We start from the raw sequence: 15,370 nt of genomic DNA, 5'->3' as shown, positions 1-15,370 counted from the left end.
GCAGTGCACTGTCAGTTTGTGGGATTTCTCCGGTAAGTTGCATCATCAATATTGACCAAATCTTTTTAAGTCCAGGAGTTGAAGAGGTGAGAAGTTGTACCTCAGTTACTATTAGATAGAGGGCAGTATTGCCACCAGCAGTGCCCATTATTGGCAGAATTAGCCAAAAAGTAATTTATTCTTCAATTGAGCTAAGTTGAAAGTAAGTATACAATTCAATATCCTGAAGGTAAATCATGATAACCAACAGAGCAGTCTAACAGCTGCTAGTGTTGAGAAATTGTTTCTGTAGGATGTCAAATTTAAAATGGCTACTAAACTTTTACATAACACAAGTGTAATAATAGTTTTGACAGAATTTCACATTTGTTCTTATATCACAAGAGTTCATCAAGAATGGTGTTTCAACTTCAGCTGAAAATTGATTTTACACTAAGTCAGTCATAAAAAAATAAGTATTTTAAAAAAATGAAGAGTATTTGCTCCATGTCTAACTTATATCTAAAAAGAGCTCAGAACTTTAGTATTTTGGGGTTGCAAGTATAAAACCTCATTATCACAGTATATAGCATTTTGCAAAACTAGCTGATAAGAGATGATTTTTAAGATTTAATTTTGTTGGCCTTTTAAAAGGTATTGTATTCAGTTTTCATTAATTATGACCATGTAGACCATAGTGCATAGATTGCTACAAAAGATGCAGTACAGTGTTATAAAGAACAAATAAGGAATGTGAAAGTGCTCAGAGAACTACAGGGTCCCATTAAAATTCTTGAGTTATGTTTTGTTTGTTGTTTTCCTGATTTTTCTTTAATACAGCCAGCATCTTAAACCGGGTATACCAGTAGATGCCAAACAAAGTCCTATTAAAATTAAAATTTAAATTTTATCATTATTTACTAACAGGTAAATAATGATGTGTAGTCTTTTTGTAGGAGGAGATAGAAGATAAAATCAGATGAAGACCTAGGTGAAACTCCTATTAAAAACTCCGAGATGTTTATAGTTTGCTCTTTTGTAATGAATTATTTGAGAAGTCACCTATTTACTATTTCTTTTTCCCCTGCCAGGCTCTAAGCTAATTGGGAGTAAGGACTCAGTGGATGTGTCCTCCACTGCCTCTCCAGTGCCTAGCACAGTGACAGGCAATTCGAACGCACTCAAGGATTTACTGATATGAATTAACAGATTGTGTTTCATTGATTTTTTTTCACCTTTCTTTTTGACTACAAAGTAGTATCTACTTTTATTAAGCAGGAAAATATCACCTCTAGCTGTTGCTACTTCTAACATTTTAGTACATTTCTTTCAAGACAGTCAACTTGAATGGACTCAAGGATTTATTGATATGAATTAACAGATTGTATTTCATTGATTTTTTTTCACCTTTCTTTTTGACTACAAAGTAATACTACTTTTATTAAGCAGGAAAATATCACCTCTAGCTATTGCTACTTTTAACATTTTAGTACATTTCTTTCAAGACTTTTTATTATGCTTATTTAAATTGTTGAGACCACATTATATATACAGATTTGTGCCCTGCTTGATTTTTGCTGAATGTTATATCAATATGGTATATCAATATGTTTATATCAATATGTTTTGCTGAATGATATATCAGTATGTTATATCAATATGTTTTGTTAGATCATTGAAAACTTTCATAAGTATCATTTGAAATGGCCATAATATAATAGCATATTTCTTAGTCATTTCTAAAATTTTAGTATTTACTACCTTACTTTTGCTATTATAAATAATCCTGGATTTTAGAAAAGTTTTTAGTCCATTTTTAATTTTTTTCACCTTGGTATAGATTTCTAAAATGAGAATTACTAGTAAGTCAAAGAATATGAACATTTTTAGAATTCTTAATTATATTGTCAAAAATTCCTTTGTGGAACTGTTACATCATTTTGCATTTCTACCATGAGAGAGTCCATTTTTCAACCCATTGCCAGACTTAATGCTATTTTAAAATCTTTGCTAATTTGGTAGAAGACAATGGTATGTCATTATCATTAGCATGTCTATGATTAGTAGGGAAGTTAAACTTTTTTTCTCAAATGTCTGTTAGCCATTCCCTTTTTCTCACCAGTAATTTTCTGCTTATGTCCTATTCTAGAGTCAGTACTTTTTGATGTGCTTTTTATTTACTAAGGTTGATAAGCTGTCACATATATAACAAATACCATTTCCCAGGTTTAAAATTTTTATTATCTTTCAATATGCTAGAGGGTTTTTTTTAATTACAAAAAAATTTTTTAATGTTTATTTTTGAGAGAGAGACAGAGCACGAGTGGGGCAGAGGCAGAGAGAGAGGGAGGCATAGAATCTGAAGCAGGATCCAGGCTCTGAGCTGTCAGCACAGAGCCTGACACAGGTCTCTAACTCACAAACCATGAGATCATGACCTGAGCCAAGTTGGCTGCTTAACCGAATGAGCCACTCAGGTGTTCCAGTATGTTAAAGTTTTAAAGTAAATAGTCATTTTTTAAGAAGTTTTATTTAAGTAAGCTCTATACCCAGCATGGGGCTCGAACTCACCACCCCAAGATCAAGAGTTATATGCTCTTCCAACTGAGCCAGCCAGTCGCCTTGTAAATAGTCATTTATGTTTATTATTTCCTTTTGCAGTTTTTCTCACCGCTGTGAAGTTTAGGAAGTTCTCTATTAAGAAATCGGATAAATACTCCCTTTTTTTCCCATATGGCTTTTAAGGGATTAATATGAAGTGTAGCAATTATGGTAATTATTTTGCACTTAAGTGTTTAATCTGTAAGGAATTCATATTGCCTGATATTATATGAAGCTATAAATTTGATTTTTTTCCAAATAGCAAACCAGTTATTCCAACACCATTTGTAGAGTAATTCTTTACATTTCATTCTTAGTGTAGTCATGTATTTTTTATGATGTTTGTGTCAAGCCAGTTCTGTCATTTCCCTAACTAAAATGATAGATACAGTGCAACATTACATATAATCATGTGTAACTGTAATGTAACTTAGGTTTCTGTGCTGCTTTACAGATTGAATGTAGAAACCGACACTCCAGGAAGGAGACCAAAAATCAGTTCTTTATCCCCTCAAGGGCCTGTTAAACTCCAGGAAGCATCATATTCCGATGCTAATCAAATTATCTCACAGAGCCCTTCTTCACATGGGACTAAAAAAGATTTAACTAAATATGACAATTTTAAAGATATTAAATTGACAAATGTTAGGAGCAAGGCTGACCATGGAATTAAAAACTTTTGCGGTCCTAAGATTGCCAAAGATGTGAAACCAAAAACAGAAGGCCAAGCAAGTGAAAAACAATGGCCTCATTTACTCACTCAGGGGGAGAAGTTGAAAGAACTCAAGAAAGAAAGGTACAAGAAATTTAGAGACAGTTCTGAAAAATGTGTTTTGGGGAAACGCAAGAGAATCCATTTTTCTCAGGATTGTAATTCCGACAAGATAATCAAGGAATCCCTTGAATCTAGAAGAAGGAAGATCAGTTTCAAAATCCCAATAAAATCCCGTGATACTCTCCAGAAGCTTGTAGAAGAGAATGTCTTCAATTTAGAGTCTAACAATTCAAAGACTAAGCAGGAGAAGAAAGAAAGACTGAAAGGTTCCCAAGCTTCATTAAATTTGACTAGGCACAAAAGTGAACGTTTATTTTCAGAATCCACGTGTAAACAGGCTGTACATGAGTGGAAAGGAAAATATCATCATGAGCATCGAGAAAGTAATGATTCAGGTTCTGGTGAAAACCCAATCCAGGTAAGGTGGTGCAAAATGAGAATGTCAGTTGTAGCAAAGAATTTTAATAACAGTCAGGTTTGAGTTTTTTCTATTATTAATAGTGATCTCAGAGAGCGGATTCACCTTAGGAAGATATTTGTTGGTTCCTTTATTTTACCTTTTTAATTCCAACCTCCTTAGGAAGATAATCCCAGTAAGTATCAAGGATACTTGGTAATAGAAGGTAATTGTGAAAAGGTAGAAAGCAGCACTTACAGAGAGTCCTTTCAAAAAAGCACTGTGACCGTCTCTTAGGCTCTTCTCTAACCCTGGTTACTATGGAACATCCAGGTTACTCTTCTGAAGAGCTATTCCTTTAACGAGTCGTTTTGGAGTGCCACTACCAGGCACTGCAATCACAGTCTCTGTTTTCAGAGACTCCTTCATGTGAGGAGACACACAAGCAATCATCTTAAGTCTAATAAGTACTTATCACTTAACATGGGAATACACAGCCAGGGAATAATGGCCTTGTACACTGTAGAGGGGCTACTTAAGAAAGGTTTGCTGGACAGGGTCACATTTAAACTGAGAGCTAAAGAATGAAAAGGAGTTATTCAGGTGAAGCCAGGTAGGGTAGGATGGGAGAAGCAGGGATGTTCCAAGCAAACGGAACTAGTATACAGAGATCCAGCCTAGAAAGTTTGGCACATCTCTTTTGCCTCTAAATTATGCAATAAATCAACACGTGTGGACTAGTTGGAGAACCTAATCTCTCTAGCCTCGTTCCTGTGGCAAATAAAATTATTTATCTTTATAACTTTTTTTAATGTTTATTTTTGAGGGGCAAGGGAGGGGCAGAGAGAGAGAGAGACCCAGACTCTGAAGCAGGCTCCAGACTCTGAGGTGTCAGCACAGAGCCCGATGCTAGGCTCGAACTCAGGAGCCGTGAGATTCAGACCTGAGCTGAAGTCGGACACTTAACCGACTGAGCCACCCAGACACCCCTAGAATTATTTACCTTTAAGAGAACTTAAGAACTTTGGAATTTCACAACTTCTGACAGCCTGATGTTTAGAGACTGCTTATAAACGGGTAGTTGAGCCTACCTGCTTTTAGGAACGAAGACTATAAGATACTTCCTAGGAGACACAGAGGGATTATAACTAGGGAGGCTGGAAGAGCTGGAGAGAGTACTTTTCGTTCAGTGAAACTGAAAGAGTCCAAAGAAGAAAACAGTTGAGTTATTTTTATTGCTTTCTTAAAAGAAAGCTCCAGTTTTCTTGGGTTACAACCAGTTCTCTAGAGAAAATGTGAGAAAGGAATTTGAAGTTGCAAGATGTTCAGTGAACACTTTGGTGTCATTGCTTGATGTTCCCCCTGTACTATGCACGTAAGGAACAGTACGAGAAAGCCCCAGCAGTACACCTTACAGTCTCTTTTTGTCTCTAAATAGAATTACCACATAAATCAAAAGAGGTACTTAGTATGAATATTAATTAAGTTGTAGGAGAAGCAGTTTTTGCATGATTACTTTCCAGTTTTTGGCATTAAAACTCCTTATAAACTGTTCCTTTGATAGCAATCTAATCTGACTTAAAGTCCTTTAAACACAGGAGCAGCAAGTAAATATTGTTCTTATCTTAGTATATTCTCCTTAGCATATTATTGACAGTAGTTAATCTTCCTAACGTTATGTTTGTTGTTTTTCTCACAAATTCTTTAATAGATAATTATCTTCCTAAAATAATGAGTGTACTTCACAAGGAAATAATTATTATTTTCTGGATTTGATAATCCTGTTATTGAGTAATCCCATTATGCTTTCCAAAGAGAAAATACCTTCTTTTGTTTCTTATATTTTATAGCCCTTTGATAGAGACCCCTTCATTTGCACCCTCCCCTCACCGTTGAAAACTAATGGTCCAGAGATTTATAGTTCATAGGCCACTTTTATTTTTATTTTTTTATAGGCCACTTTTATAAATAGCATCCTCCTCCTACAGGTCTATGAGGTAGCAATTCAACAGTTCATCAAACATTAATTAAAGCTGCCTATTATGTATCAGGTACACTTCTAGTTTCTAGGGATTTAGAGATGAATAAGATGATCTTTACCCTCAAGAATTTCCCAAGGAGGCAGATTAGTAGACAAATACAGTTGCAATACAGTGAAATAAACATTAGAGCCCTAAGAATTGGGCTGGTGTTAGTATAAATTTGGGGGTGAGTTAAGGAAGGGCTGACAGAGTAGAGATTCTTGAGCTTGGTGTGAAGGGTGTGTAGAGCAAGAAATAAGAGTTCTCCCAGGGTGGAGGGCCAGCGTGGTAATGGTACCAAGTCATGAGATTGTCCCATGGCAGAGCATACATGGGGACTTAAGTTGTTCAGTATGACTACAGTTGAGATGTGTAGAAAATCTGCATATAGGAGAGGGAGTGGGAGAGGAAGCCAGGGTCAGGCAATGGACTACTTTGTATCCCATGGGAAAGATTTGTTCTGTTTTACCTTGTGTGCCTTAGATGGTGTAGAGAGCCACTGAAATATAACCAGGGAAGCAGTATAATCTGGTTTTCAGTTTAGAATCACTCCAGTAGATAAAGCCATTGTTACTCTCATTATTGATACTCCTTTTTGTCGTCCCCAGGGAAGGCTGTATCCCAGTTCATTTATTTAATAAAGTGTGGTAAGAGGAGGCAAACAAATGCCCACTGAGACTTTCTTTTTTTAATAGGGAGAAGTCTTCAGGAACAATTGACCTGAACTTTTTGGTTTGGAGAAGTGATAGAAAATTTATTAAAGTCACTGGAAGTGGCCTGTGGTCAAAGAGAGTGAAGGGTAGTAGTGACCTATGTAAACGAACAACAGGACTTTAAATATCAGGAGTTGTAGGAAATTCTGATAATATTCTCTGGCTTGTTTGGCACTTCCTAATGGAAGAGAACCTTAAGGATCTGGTGAGATTTAAAGTCAATTGGAGAAGAGATTGTAAAATCCAGAGTCATGACACAGTAAAGCTATAATGAGCCTATGTGTGTGATGTATATGGTATTATAGCATGTGAAGACTGGCGTTGGGAATTTAGGATGAAAGCTAAATTTAGGATGAAAGCTCTGTGTCTCACACACAGAGACAGAGTGTGAGTGGGGGAGGGGCAGAGAGAGAGGGAGACACAGAATCCAAAGCAGGCTCCAGGCTCTGAGCTGTCAGCACAGAGCCCGATGTGGGGCTCGAACTCAAGACTACAAGATGATGACCTGAGCTGAAGTCAGACGTTCAACTGACTGAGCCACCCAGGTGCCCCTTGTTTCACTGACTTAACAGAATGAGGCTTTTTTATTTTAGGGGAAGTTTCTATCTAGGGACAATTTGCCTCTTGGGGGGGCATTTGGCTGTTCAGTAGATAGAGACATATTTGATTGTTAAGATTGGGAGGGAGAGGTGCTGCTGGTATCTAGTGGGTAGAGGCAAGGGATACTGTTAAACAGCATAATGCACATAATAACCCCTAACACAAAGAATTATCTGATGCCACATGTAAATAGTGCCAACGTTGCAAACCCTACCCTAGGTATATACTTCATCCTTAACTAATGAAATTATTTTTCATTTCAGAGTTTTGAACCTCCATGTTCTTCAGTGTCCCTTGAAAGTATTCAAGATACAGATCAAGAGGTTACTGATATACTTATTTACTTTGAATATTTTAATGAAATTAAGTCAAACAGTTCCTATATTTATAGATTAAAAAACGGCTATGAAAACCTTGATAATATGAAAATAACAGTGATATCTCTACCTAATATGTAAGTTTGTGAAGTCATGAAAAACTAGTTGGGAAAATACTTAATTTACTTAATCACCTTTATGTCTTTGTTTTTAATAAGCTCTAAACTGGTTTTAATAAAGAGCATGGAGCCTGTGTCCACAAGTTATATGAATTCTCATTTAATGTTATCACACATTTGCATGCTTATACCTAGGCTTGCCAAACTGCAGGGTGATATTAACTTGTTGGCTTCATTTTTCTAATCAGCGATAAGATGAAAATATTATTGAAAATGAGAGTGCCTGCATTTTTTTTTTTTTAACCTGTTGCCTTCATTTCCTAGCTGGAATCTCCTGATTGACTCTCATGAAATTATTGCATAGAATTTTATGTTTCTTGGTCCTATGTTAAAATTAAATTCGTGGAACACTTTGTTGCAGTTTCCTATTTGAAGAAGACTTTACAACCATATTGATTACTTCTTATTTGTGATGGTCAGTTGTATTTTTCTGTCTTGTGGGTCGGTACTCCTTGAGAGAAGAAAGATTTCTCACCCTTTCTCTAAAACTAGATTATATTTACAATCCTTCACATCAAAATATATCAGGGAGTTACTTCCCTGAAGTGAGAAGGGTCTTAAAGTCTAGATTTCAGTTTTTGATGGTTCATAAACAGTCTTAGAAATCGCAAGAAGAGGTTCATCATCCAGATGTAAACATAGTTGGCTCCCAGAGTACGTTGAAGTGAAAACATGGGATGAGGATGAACTTATTTTGAAGGGCTACTAGGGAGTAGGTTTTGTGCAGGGAACTTCACATTATTTCAGTCCTCACAAAACTACTACCAGGAAATAGATATTTAACATTCCTATTTCATAGGTGAACAAATGGAGACCCAAGTTAAATACTTTGCTTGCCTAAGGTTACAGAAGTAGTAAGAAAAGAGCTAGTTTTAAAACCCTGCATTTTGTTTATAAATCTGTATTCTTTCATCTTGCGGCCTCCGTATTTTTGTAATTTTTTTCCCACGAACCATTTCATCTTCGGTGAATTAATTAGAATTAATAGCTTTCCAGCCTTTTTAATCTGCAGAGGAGATAATTCAAAATATTTTACTGTGGGTCTTTTGCTATTTAGATGCAGATAGTGGAAGAGCTCCATGCTGTACGTGTGGGGAAAAGTGTGGATTTACCTGTGGTTTTATCTTCCGGGGAGTTAACGAGCATGGAGATTGACTTGGTGGACGATGATGTACATTCCTCTCCTGGTATATCCTATATGTAGATGATGATGTTTATGATCTCCTGTACTTTCTTAGGAACCTAATGTGCGAACATTCAATTTTTATAATATTTAGATGAAAGATGTTAAGGTGTGCTCATTTGAAATAAGGAAGTATGATATATTCTAGCTATAGGAATCTGGTCAAATATTTGTTTATCATCACATTATTGGGCAGTTGGCCATATTTTTGCCAAGCATCAGTAATCACAGTTATCTATTATTCTGCTATCAATGATCAGTTGTCTTTTAGTCTTGGTCTTAATCCTAACTTTTAGCAATGTCAGCTTATGTAAAGCACTGATCAGAAATAATGCAAATTGCTCAAAGGTATTATACTCATGGTTTTTTTATTTATGTAGTAAAGTTTTGATCAATTTTACCACTGGGAGAAGATAATGATAGATATTATCCAAAATCTATTAGCATACTGGTTTGAGTTGTGTTTATAAAAATAGTATTGCTGCATCACAGTCACATTGCACTTTTCAGTTTGCTAAGTGTTTTCCTGTGCATTAATTTGTCTGATCCTCACAATGGCCCTGTGAAATAACAATGCTGGTGTTATCTGTTTTCTTTCACTTTCACGTGTTTTTCTTTTCAACTACATTTCACTCACCGTATATTAAAATTAGCTTATAAATTATAAGTGCACAGCTGCTAGTGATGCAGAACGGGGCTTGGGAGCATAGTTAACTGCCAGGGCAAATTAGTTCATGATTTAAAGTCCACTCAGAAACAATTCATGATGTTTTACTAGTAGATAATTAAACATTGATTACTGTCCCTTTAAGGATTAAACAGTTTTGTTTTTGTTGTCTAAAGGATTGCCTTAAGAATACCATCAAAGTTCTATGATACCAAATTTTAGTTATTATACAAGTCTTTTATCAAGTGCCATGAAATCCTAACTTTACTCTTTTTCTCTAGCAAAAAGGGCTTCAGATAAAAAGCTTCTAATTGTTATTGACACAAATATTCTGATGAATCATCTCAAATTTGTTAGAATTTTGAAGACCACAGAAATCCCAGGTACTTATAAAATGTGATTCTGATTTTCTTACTTGAGTTGATATTTTATATCAACAATGATGTGGGGTATTTTTTTTTCACAAACACGTTTCCATTTGGATATGCTATGAAGTATATATATTAATATATGTATGTTAATAATCATAAATTAAAAAAAGAGCCTTGAGAGGTTAACCTAACAATCTAAACTTACTCTTCTTTGATCTCCAATAGTATTTATTTTTGTACAATTATTTGATTCTTATATCTGTTTTTAATTTCCATTTTTTATGTGTTATCTCTTCATTTAAATTTTTTTTTTCATGTTTATTTATTTTTGAGAGAGAGAGCTAGTGCGTGGGAGGGGCAGCAAGAGAGGGGGACAGAGGATCCCAAGGGGGCTCTGTGCCGACAGCTCAAACTCACAAACTGAACCATGAGATCATGACCTGAGCTGAAGTCAGACACTTAACTGACTGAGCCACCTAAGTGCCCCATGTTATCTCTTCATTTAGACTGTGAATTCTTTACTTCAAAACTTCCAATTCTCCTAAAACAATTCAATTTAGTAACCAAATAAACATTTGTTGACTTCTAAGAAATCTTTTTTTTATTTTTCAGGCTTTGATAGACTTGTGTTAATAATTCCCTGGGTTGTTGTACAAGAGCTAGATCGTATGAAGGCAGGAAAACTACTAAAACACGCCCAGCACAAAGCTATACCTGCAGTTCATTTTATCAATGACAGTCTCAAAAATCAAGATAAAAAGCTATGGGGTCAATCAATACAACTCGCATCTCAAAAAGTTTGTAAGTATGGTTCTCTCAGGATGTTTTCTAATTAAGGTTTATTTGGGTGCTGACTCATGATTGGAGGGAAGTGGTGCAAAATGTAAAAGAAAAATTTATAATCAGGCACCTGGCTGGCTCAGTCGGTGGAGCAAGTGACTCTTGATCTCAGGGTCGTAGGTTCGGTGGAAGGATTACTAAAAAAAAAAAAAAAAATCTTTATTATTTCTTCTAAAATTTATTTATTTATTTTGAGAGAGAAGATGAAGGGAGGGTGTGGGGGAGGGGCAGAGAGATAGGGAGAAAGAATCCTAAGCAGGCTCTGCACCGCCAGTGCAGAGCCCGAAGCAGGGTTTAAACTCACAAACCATGAGATCATGACCTGAGCCGAAGTCAAATGCTTAACCAACTGAGCCACCCAGGTGCCTGATAAAAACAACAGCAACAAAAAAAATCTTAAAAAATAATTTATAATCATTGGAATATGGAATGGCCAGGTGTAGTGATGGTTTGGGATATTCAGTTAGGTTTGGTTCAGGGGTTTTGATTTTGATTTTTCTGCTTCATAGGCTATGTCTGTATTTCACAGTGACTGTACAATTCTGTATGTATAGTTTTCTCTATTACAATACTTTGTATTCTTTTTGTGTGTGTGTGAATATCATTGTTGAGTGATGAAGCCAGTAAGTGATCTAGGTTTCGAATCTGTCACTGTATGCAGTTAGTATAATGCAGGGAGAGGCATTGTTTTCCTCTGGTTTGTCAGAATCTGTAATAAGGAGGTGTTTGTATAATAAAGGTCTCTAGATTTTCTTTTAAGTCATTTTTAAATCACTCTAGTCTTAGGACCTAAGTATATTCTTTATGTTTTATATATATAACTTTGTGGAAAAAATCTGTGTGTAAAACAACGCTGTTGTCTCTGCAGAGTTTATACATATATTTAGAGAATTTATTTCATTCTTTAAAACTTTGTTTCTTCTTAATTCATAATTATGTATATATTATGTACATTCACTCTATTTTAAATATCGTGGGTATATGTTTTCTGCTATATTCACATATACCATAAGATATGAAAGAATTCATCCTATGATGAATCTAATTTTGGTATTAGCCCTGTTAATAGTTGTTAGTCCAATCTTTGGAGAGAAAGGGTCTCCCCCATTCATTCACTCATTCATTCCATTTACAAATGTTTATTAGCTCTTAGTATATATATTCCATATACAATCTTTGTGCATTTTGAGCTTCATGTGGTGTGTTTAAGAGCTTTCAAAGGGAAACCACACATATCACTTATTAGAGTTAAGACCAAAATGTTTGAACATTCATATTAAACCAAACATCTTAGATGGTCTTTTTTTGAACTTTTCATTATGAAAAATTTCAAATGCAGAGGTAGAATAACGTATGAATCCCTATGTACCTATCACTCATTTTCAGTAATTATCAGCATTTTGCAAGAACTGCTGCAGGAATTTGAAGCAGATCTCAGATTTATCATATCGTATCATTTTTACCCATGAATACTGTGGTATGTGTTGCTAACCGACAATACTTTTATTTTTAAACAACCACACGATTAACAAACGTAACCCCTCATCCAAACCATCATGTCAGTGAAAGCCCAAACCTTAAAAAGAGATGGGAACTTTTTTACTCTTAATCTTTTATTTAAAATTTTTTGGTTTGTTGATATAAATTATATTTTGTTATATAACAGCATGGATAAAGTTGATAATAATAGACAACATTTATATGGCCATTATTCTCCAGGCCCTTTTCCAGGTGTTTTAACAGCTGATATCATTCAAACCATGTAGTACTTGTAGAAGATACTCTTATTAGCCCCATTTCAGAGATGAGGAAATTGAGACCTAGAGAGGTTAAGAACTTATCCTATATAGCATATCTATTTCTTCAACAGATTTGCTTTGAAAATTATTTTAGAGTTCACTTTGAATAGATATTTTGGCCACATTTGTTATTTATAGATGCTTAGAATGATTCTTTTGACTTTTCCATTTTCATGTGCTTTTTGATAATTTAACTTATTCACTCTGTGCTGTTTTTGATGATTAAGGAGGATAAATTATAGTAATGGTCTCAAACTTCTGTGTTGTTTAAATTTCTGGGTGTCTTCCTTGAAATCCATATTTCCCTTTAATATTTGAATGGTATTATTCTATCTTAGTTTTATTAAATTGCTGAAGTTACTTTTAGTTATAAGGTTGTAGATATAAAATTAGGTTATTTGTGTAATTATCTATGTCAGGTATTTATGTCACATAAAGAACTTAATGTGTTTCTCCGTATCACTGTTTCCCTCAGACTGATCGTTAAAAACATTCTTTGTATAAAGTACAGTGTACTTAATAAGTTTATTCTGTTGATAATGATTTTATGATATCCATTAGAAATATCTTTAGGCTTTTTTATCATAGTAAAATTACATTTTATATTCTAATGATGAACTAATATTCTTACAAAAAATTCAGGATTATTGAGTAAAATTAAAGTGCTTGTTTGGAAAAAGGCAAGAACAAGTTGATCTTTTATTACACTTTACAAATGTTAAGCACATTTGCAACCAACTCTACTAATTGCTAATTTGTATGTATTATATTCCTTTTACATAATCATTGAGTGTGATAACAATGCATTTTTTTAACCCTTTTCAAAATTGTGTTTATTTTATATAGTGTTCAGTATGGTGAGAAGAGAATAGGATTTGAAATCTGATTAACCTGACCTGGAGAAAGTTAAAGTTGAGGAAACTAAGGAAATGAAGTAGGGAAAAATAACCCTAGCTCAAAAAATGATTGTGAAGATTTGTTGAGTTCATATATTAAAGCACTTGATGGTTTATGGCCTAGAATAGGCGTAATTCTCTTGTGTCCTTGTTAAATGGAAAGCTTATACAGCTTGACCAAAACAAAAAAAAAAATCCCTTTTTCCAAAATGGACAAAGAATAATAGATAATTCACAAAAGAAGAAGTACAACTAGTCTGCTCCTTGTTCACTGCAAATATTTTCCTGTTTGCCATTTTTAATGTTAATATCTTATGTGTAGACATTTTTAATTTATATCTTTCACTTTTTCTTTCCTTATTTCTTTTTATTGCTTCTAAGTTTAGAAAGCTATTCTTTTGCATTTTAATCAGTGCTTCAGTGCTTTGGGAATATGAATTAGTAACTTTTCAGGAGAGCAATTTATCAGTGTTATCGATAAGCCTAAAGATAAAATTCTCTTTCTAGAAATGTATTGTAAACAGATAATCAGATGCTTACAGTGATTTATATAATATTCATGACAACATTATTTATACAGCAAAAAATTTGAAACAACCTTACTGCCTAACAATTAGAGAAGTTACATACAATGCTATAGCTATGTGAGAGAATACTACTATATTTCAAAAATGTTAATAACAAGATAGGATTTAAAAGAATAAAAAGTATCATCCCAAATTTGTTAGATTTATATAGATTATTATGTATACTTACAGATGATGAATATTGGATATATTTTAGCTGATGGAATTATGAGTTATTTTTAATTCTTCATATTTTCTGTATTTTCCAGATCTTCTATAATCCTTATTTTTATAATAAGGGCAAAATAACCTGCCACTCCCACACCTGACATTTTTCCATCACTTTTATATTTTCATTTATGATCTTTTTGTTGGTTCATTTATTTGCCAAATATCTGTACAGACACTGTACAGACACTGTTCACATTCTGCATCAGTGAATGACATAAACAAAGCCTGCTGTTGAGAAGCTTAAATTCTATTAAATATTAAAAATTATATTAACCATAATTTATACATAATTTTGTGGGGTTTTTGATGTTAAGAGTAGAGGTCATTGCTGTTGTGCCATTTAAGCTGCATTTTAGGTAATAAGTTTATATTACTTAAAAAGCACTTGTTATTGCTATTTATTGGGCCAACTGCTTCATATTAATTTTATTACATTTTCCTGGGTAAGCAGTTTGCCCAAGATTACGTATCTAGTAAGTGGGAAAGCAGGGATTCAAACCCACGTTGGTCTGTTTCCAGAGTTTTCGTTTTGTTCAGTTTTGAACAGTACCTGAGCAGGTGCTCAAAAAATATTTGTTGAATAAATATTTCATGAATATTCTTGCAATTTTAGGTGTGTTTTCAAGCCCCACATATTCTAGAAAAAGTGAGAGAACAGATAATCTTGAACTTTGATACCTTTAGAGCAGTATACTGTAACCTTTAACCTCCTTTTATCTGCTGAATTCGGTTGTTGCAAGCTAACTAATGTTTATTTTGTTTTTGTTTTTGTTTTTGTTTTTTTGCTGCCCATTTTGCCTTATTGTGGTATTCACTCTGGACTAAAAGAAGGAAAATAGGCTGCTGTAATATAGCAGCTGACTCACTGGTTCTCTGACAAAAGGACTGAATCACATCTCCCTCAGGCTTATGCTCTGCAATCATTTCAGTTCGGTCTAGATTTCACTATGAGATTGTCAACTCCTCAGGAGTTTGTGTATCCAGTTACTTCATGCAGGGGCCTGGGTACAAATTCAGCCTTATATAAAATGTATTACTTGAATGAATGAGTTTTCTAATTTGAACGTTTAGAAGACTAAGTAATGTAGGCTAAACGTTGAGGTTAGGTAAAAAGGGAACAAAGTTGGAGCTCATTGTCTACTATGCATTGAATTTTAGTGTGTAAGAGACTTGCCAAGGGGTTGAATTGGTGTTTGTGTCTAGGCGCCAAAGGATGTGACCCTGAAATCATAAGA

At 34.3% G+C, this 15,370-nt stretch overlaps 1 protein-coding gene across 6 annotated transcripts in view; it reads left to right on the top strand.

The window, feature by feature from the left end:
• The window catches only part of SWT1 (SWT1 RNA endoribonuclease homolog), a 111,829-nt gene that overhangs the window by 15,661 nt on the left and 80,798 nt on the right, over window positions 1-15,370 (top strand). For all 6 annotated transcript variants that reach the window (XR_009613456.3, XR_009613457.3, XM_078441100.2 and 3 more), the window contains exons 5-9: window positions 3,035-3,773; window positions 7,350-7,409; window positions 8,640-8,769; window positions 9,714-9,815; window positions 10,416-10,604. Coding sequence is in view for 4 of the 6 variants with exons in the window: in XM_078441100.2 (XP_078297226.2) it covers window positions 3,035-3,773; window positions 7,350-7,409; window positions 8,640-8,769; window positions 9,714-9,815; window positions 10,416-10,604 (1,220 nt within the window). In the remaining 2 variants the exon portion in view is untranslated. The remainder of the gene's footprint in view (window positions 1-3,034; window positions 3,774-7,349; window positions 7,410-8,639; window positions 8,770-9,713; window positions 9,816-10,415; window positions 10,605-15,370) is intronic.

The sequence above is a fragment of the Panthera onca genome, chromosome F1 (genome assembly GCF_046562875.1).
Source record: "Panthera onca isolate mPanOnc1 chromosome F1, mPanOnc1 haplotype 2, whole genome shotgun sequence".
Lineage (NCBI taxonomy): Eukaryota > Metazoa > Chordata > Mammalia > Carnivora > Felidae > Panthera > Panthera onca.
Note: the sequence above shows the minus strand (reverse complement) of the source record. Positions and strands in the feature narration are given on the sequence as shown.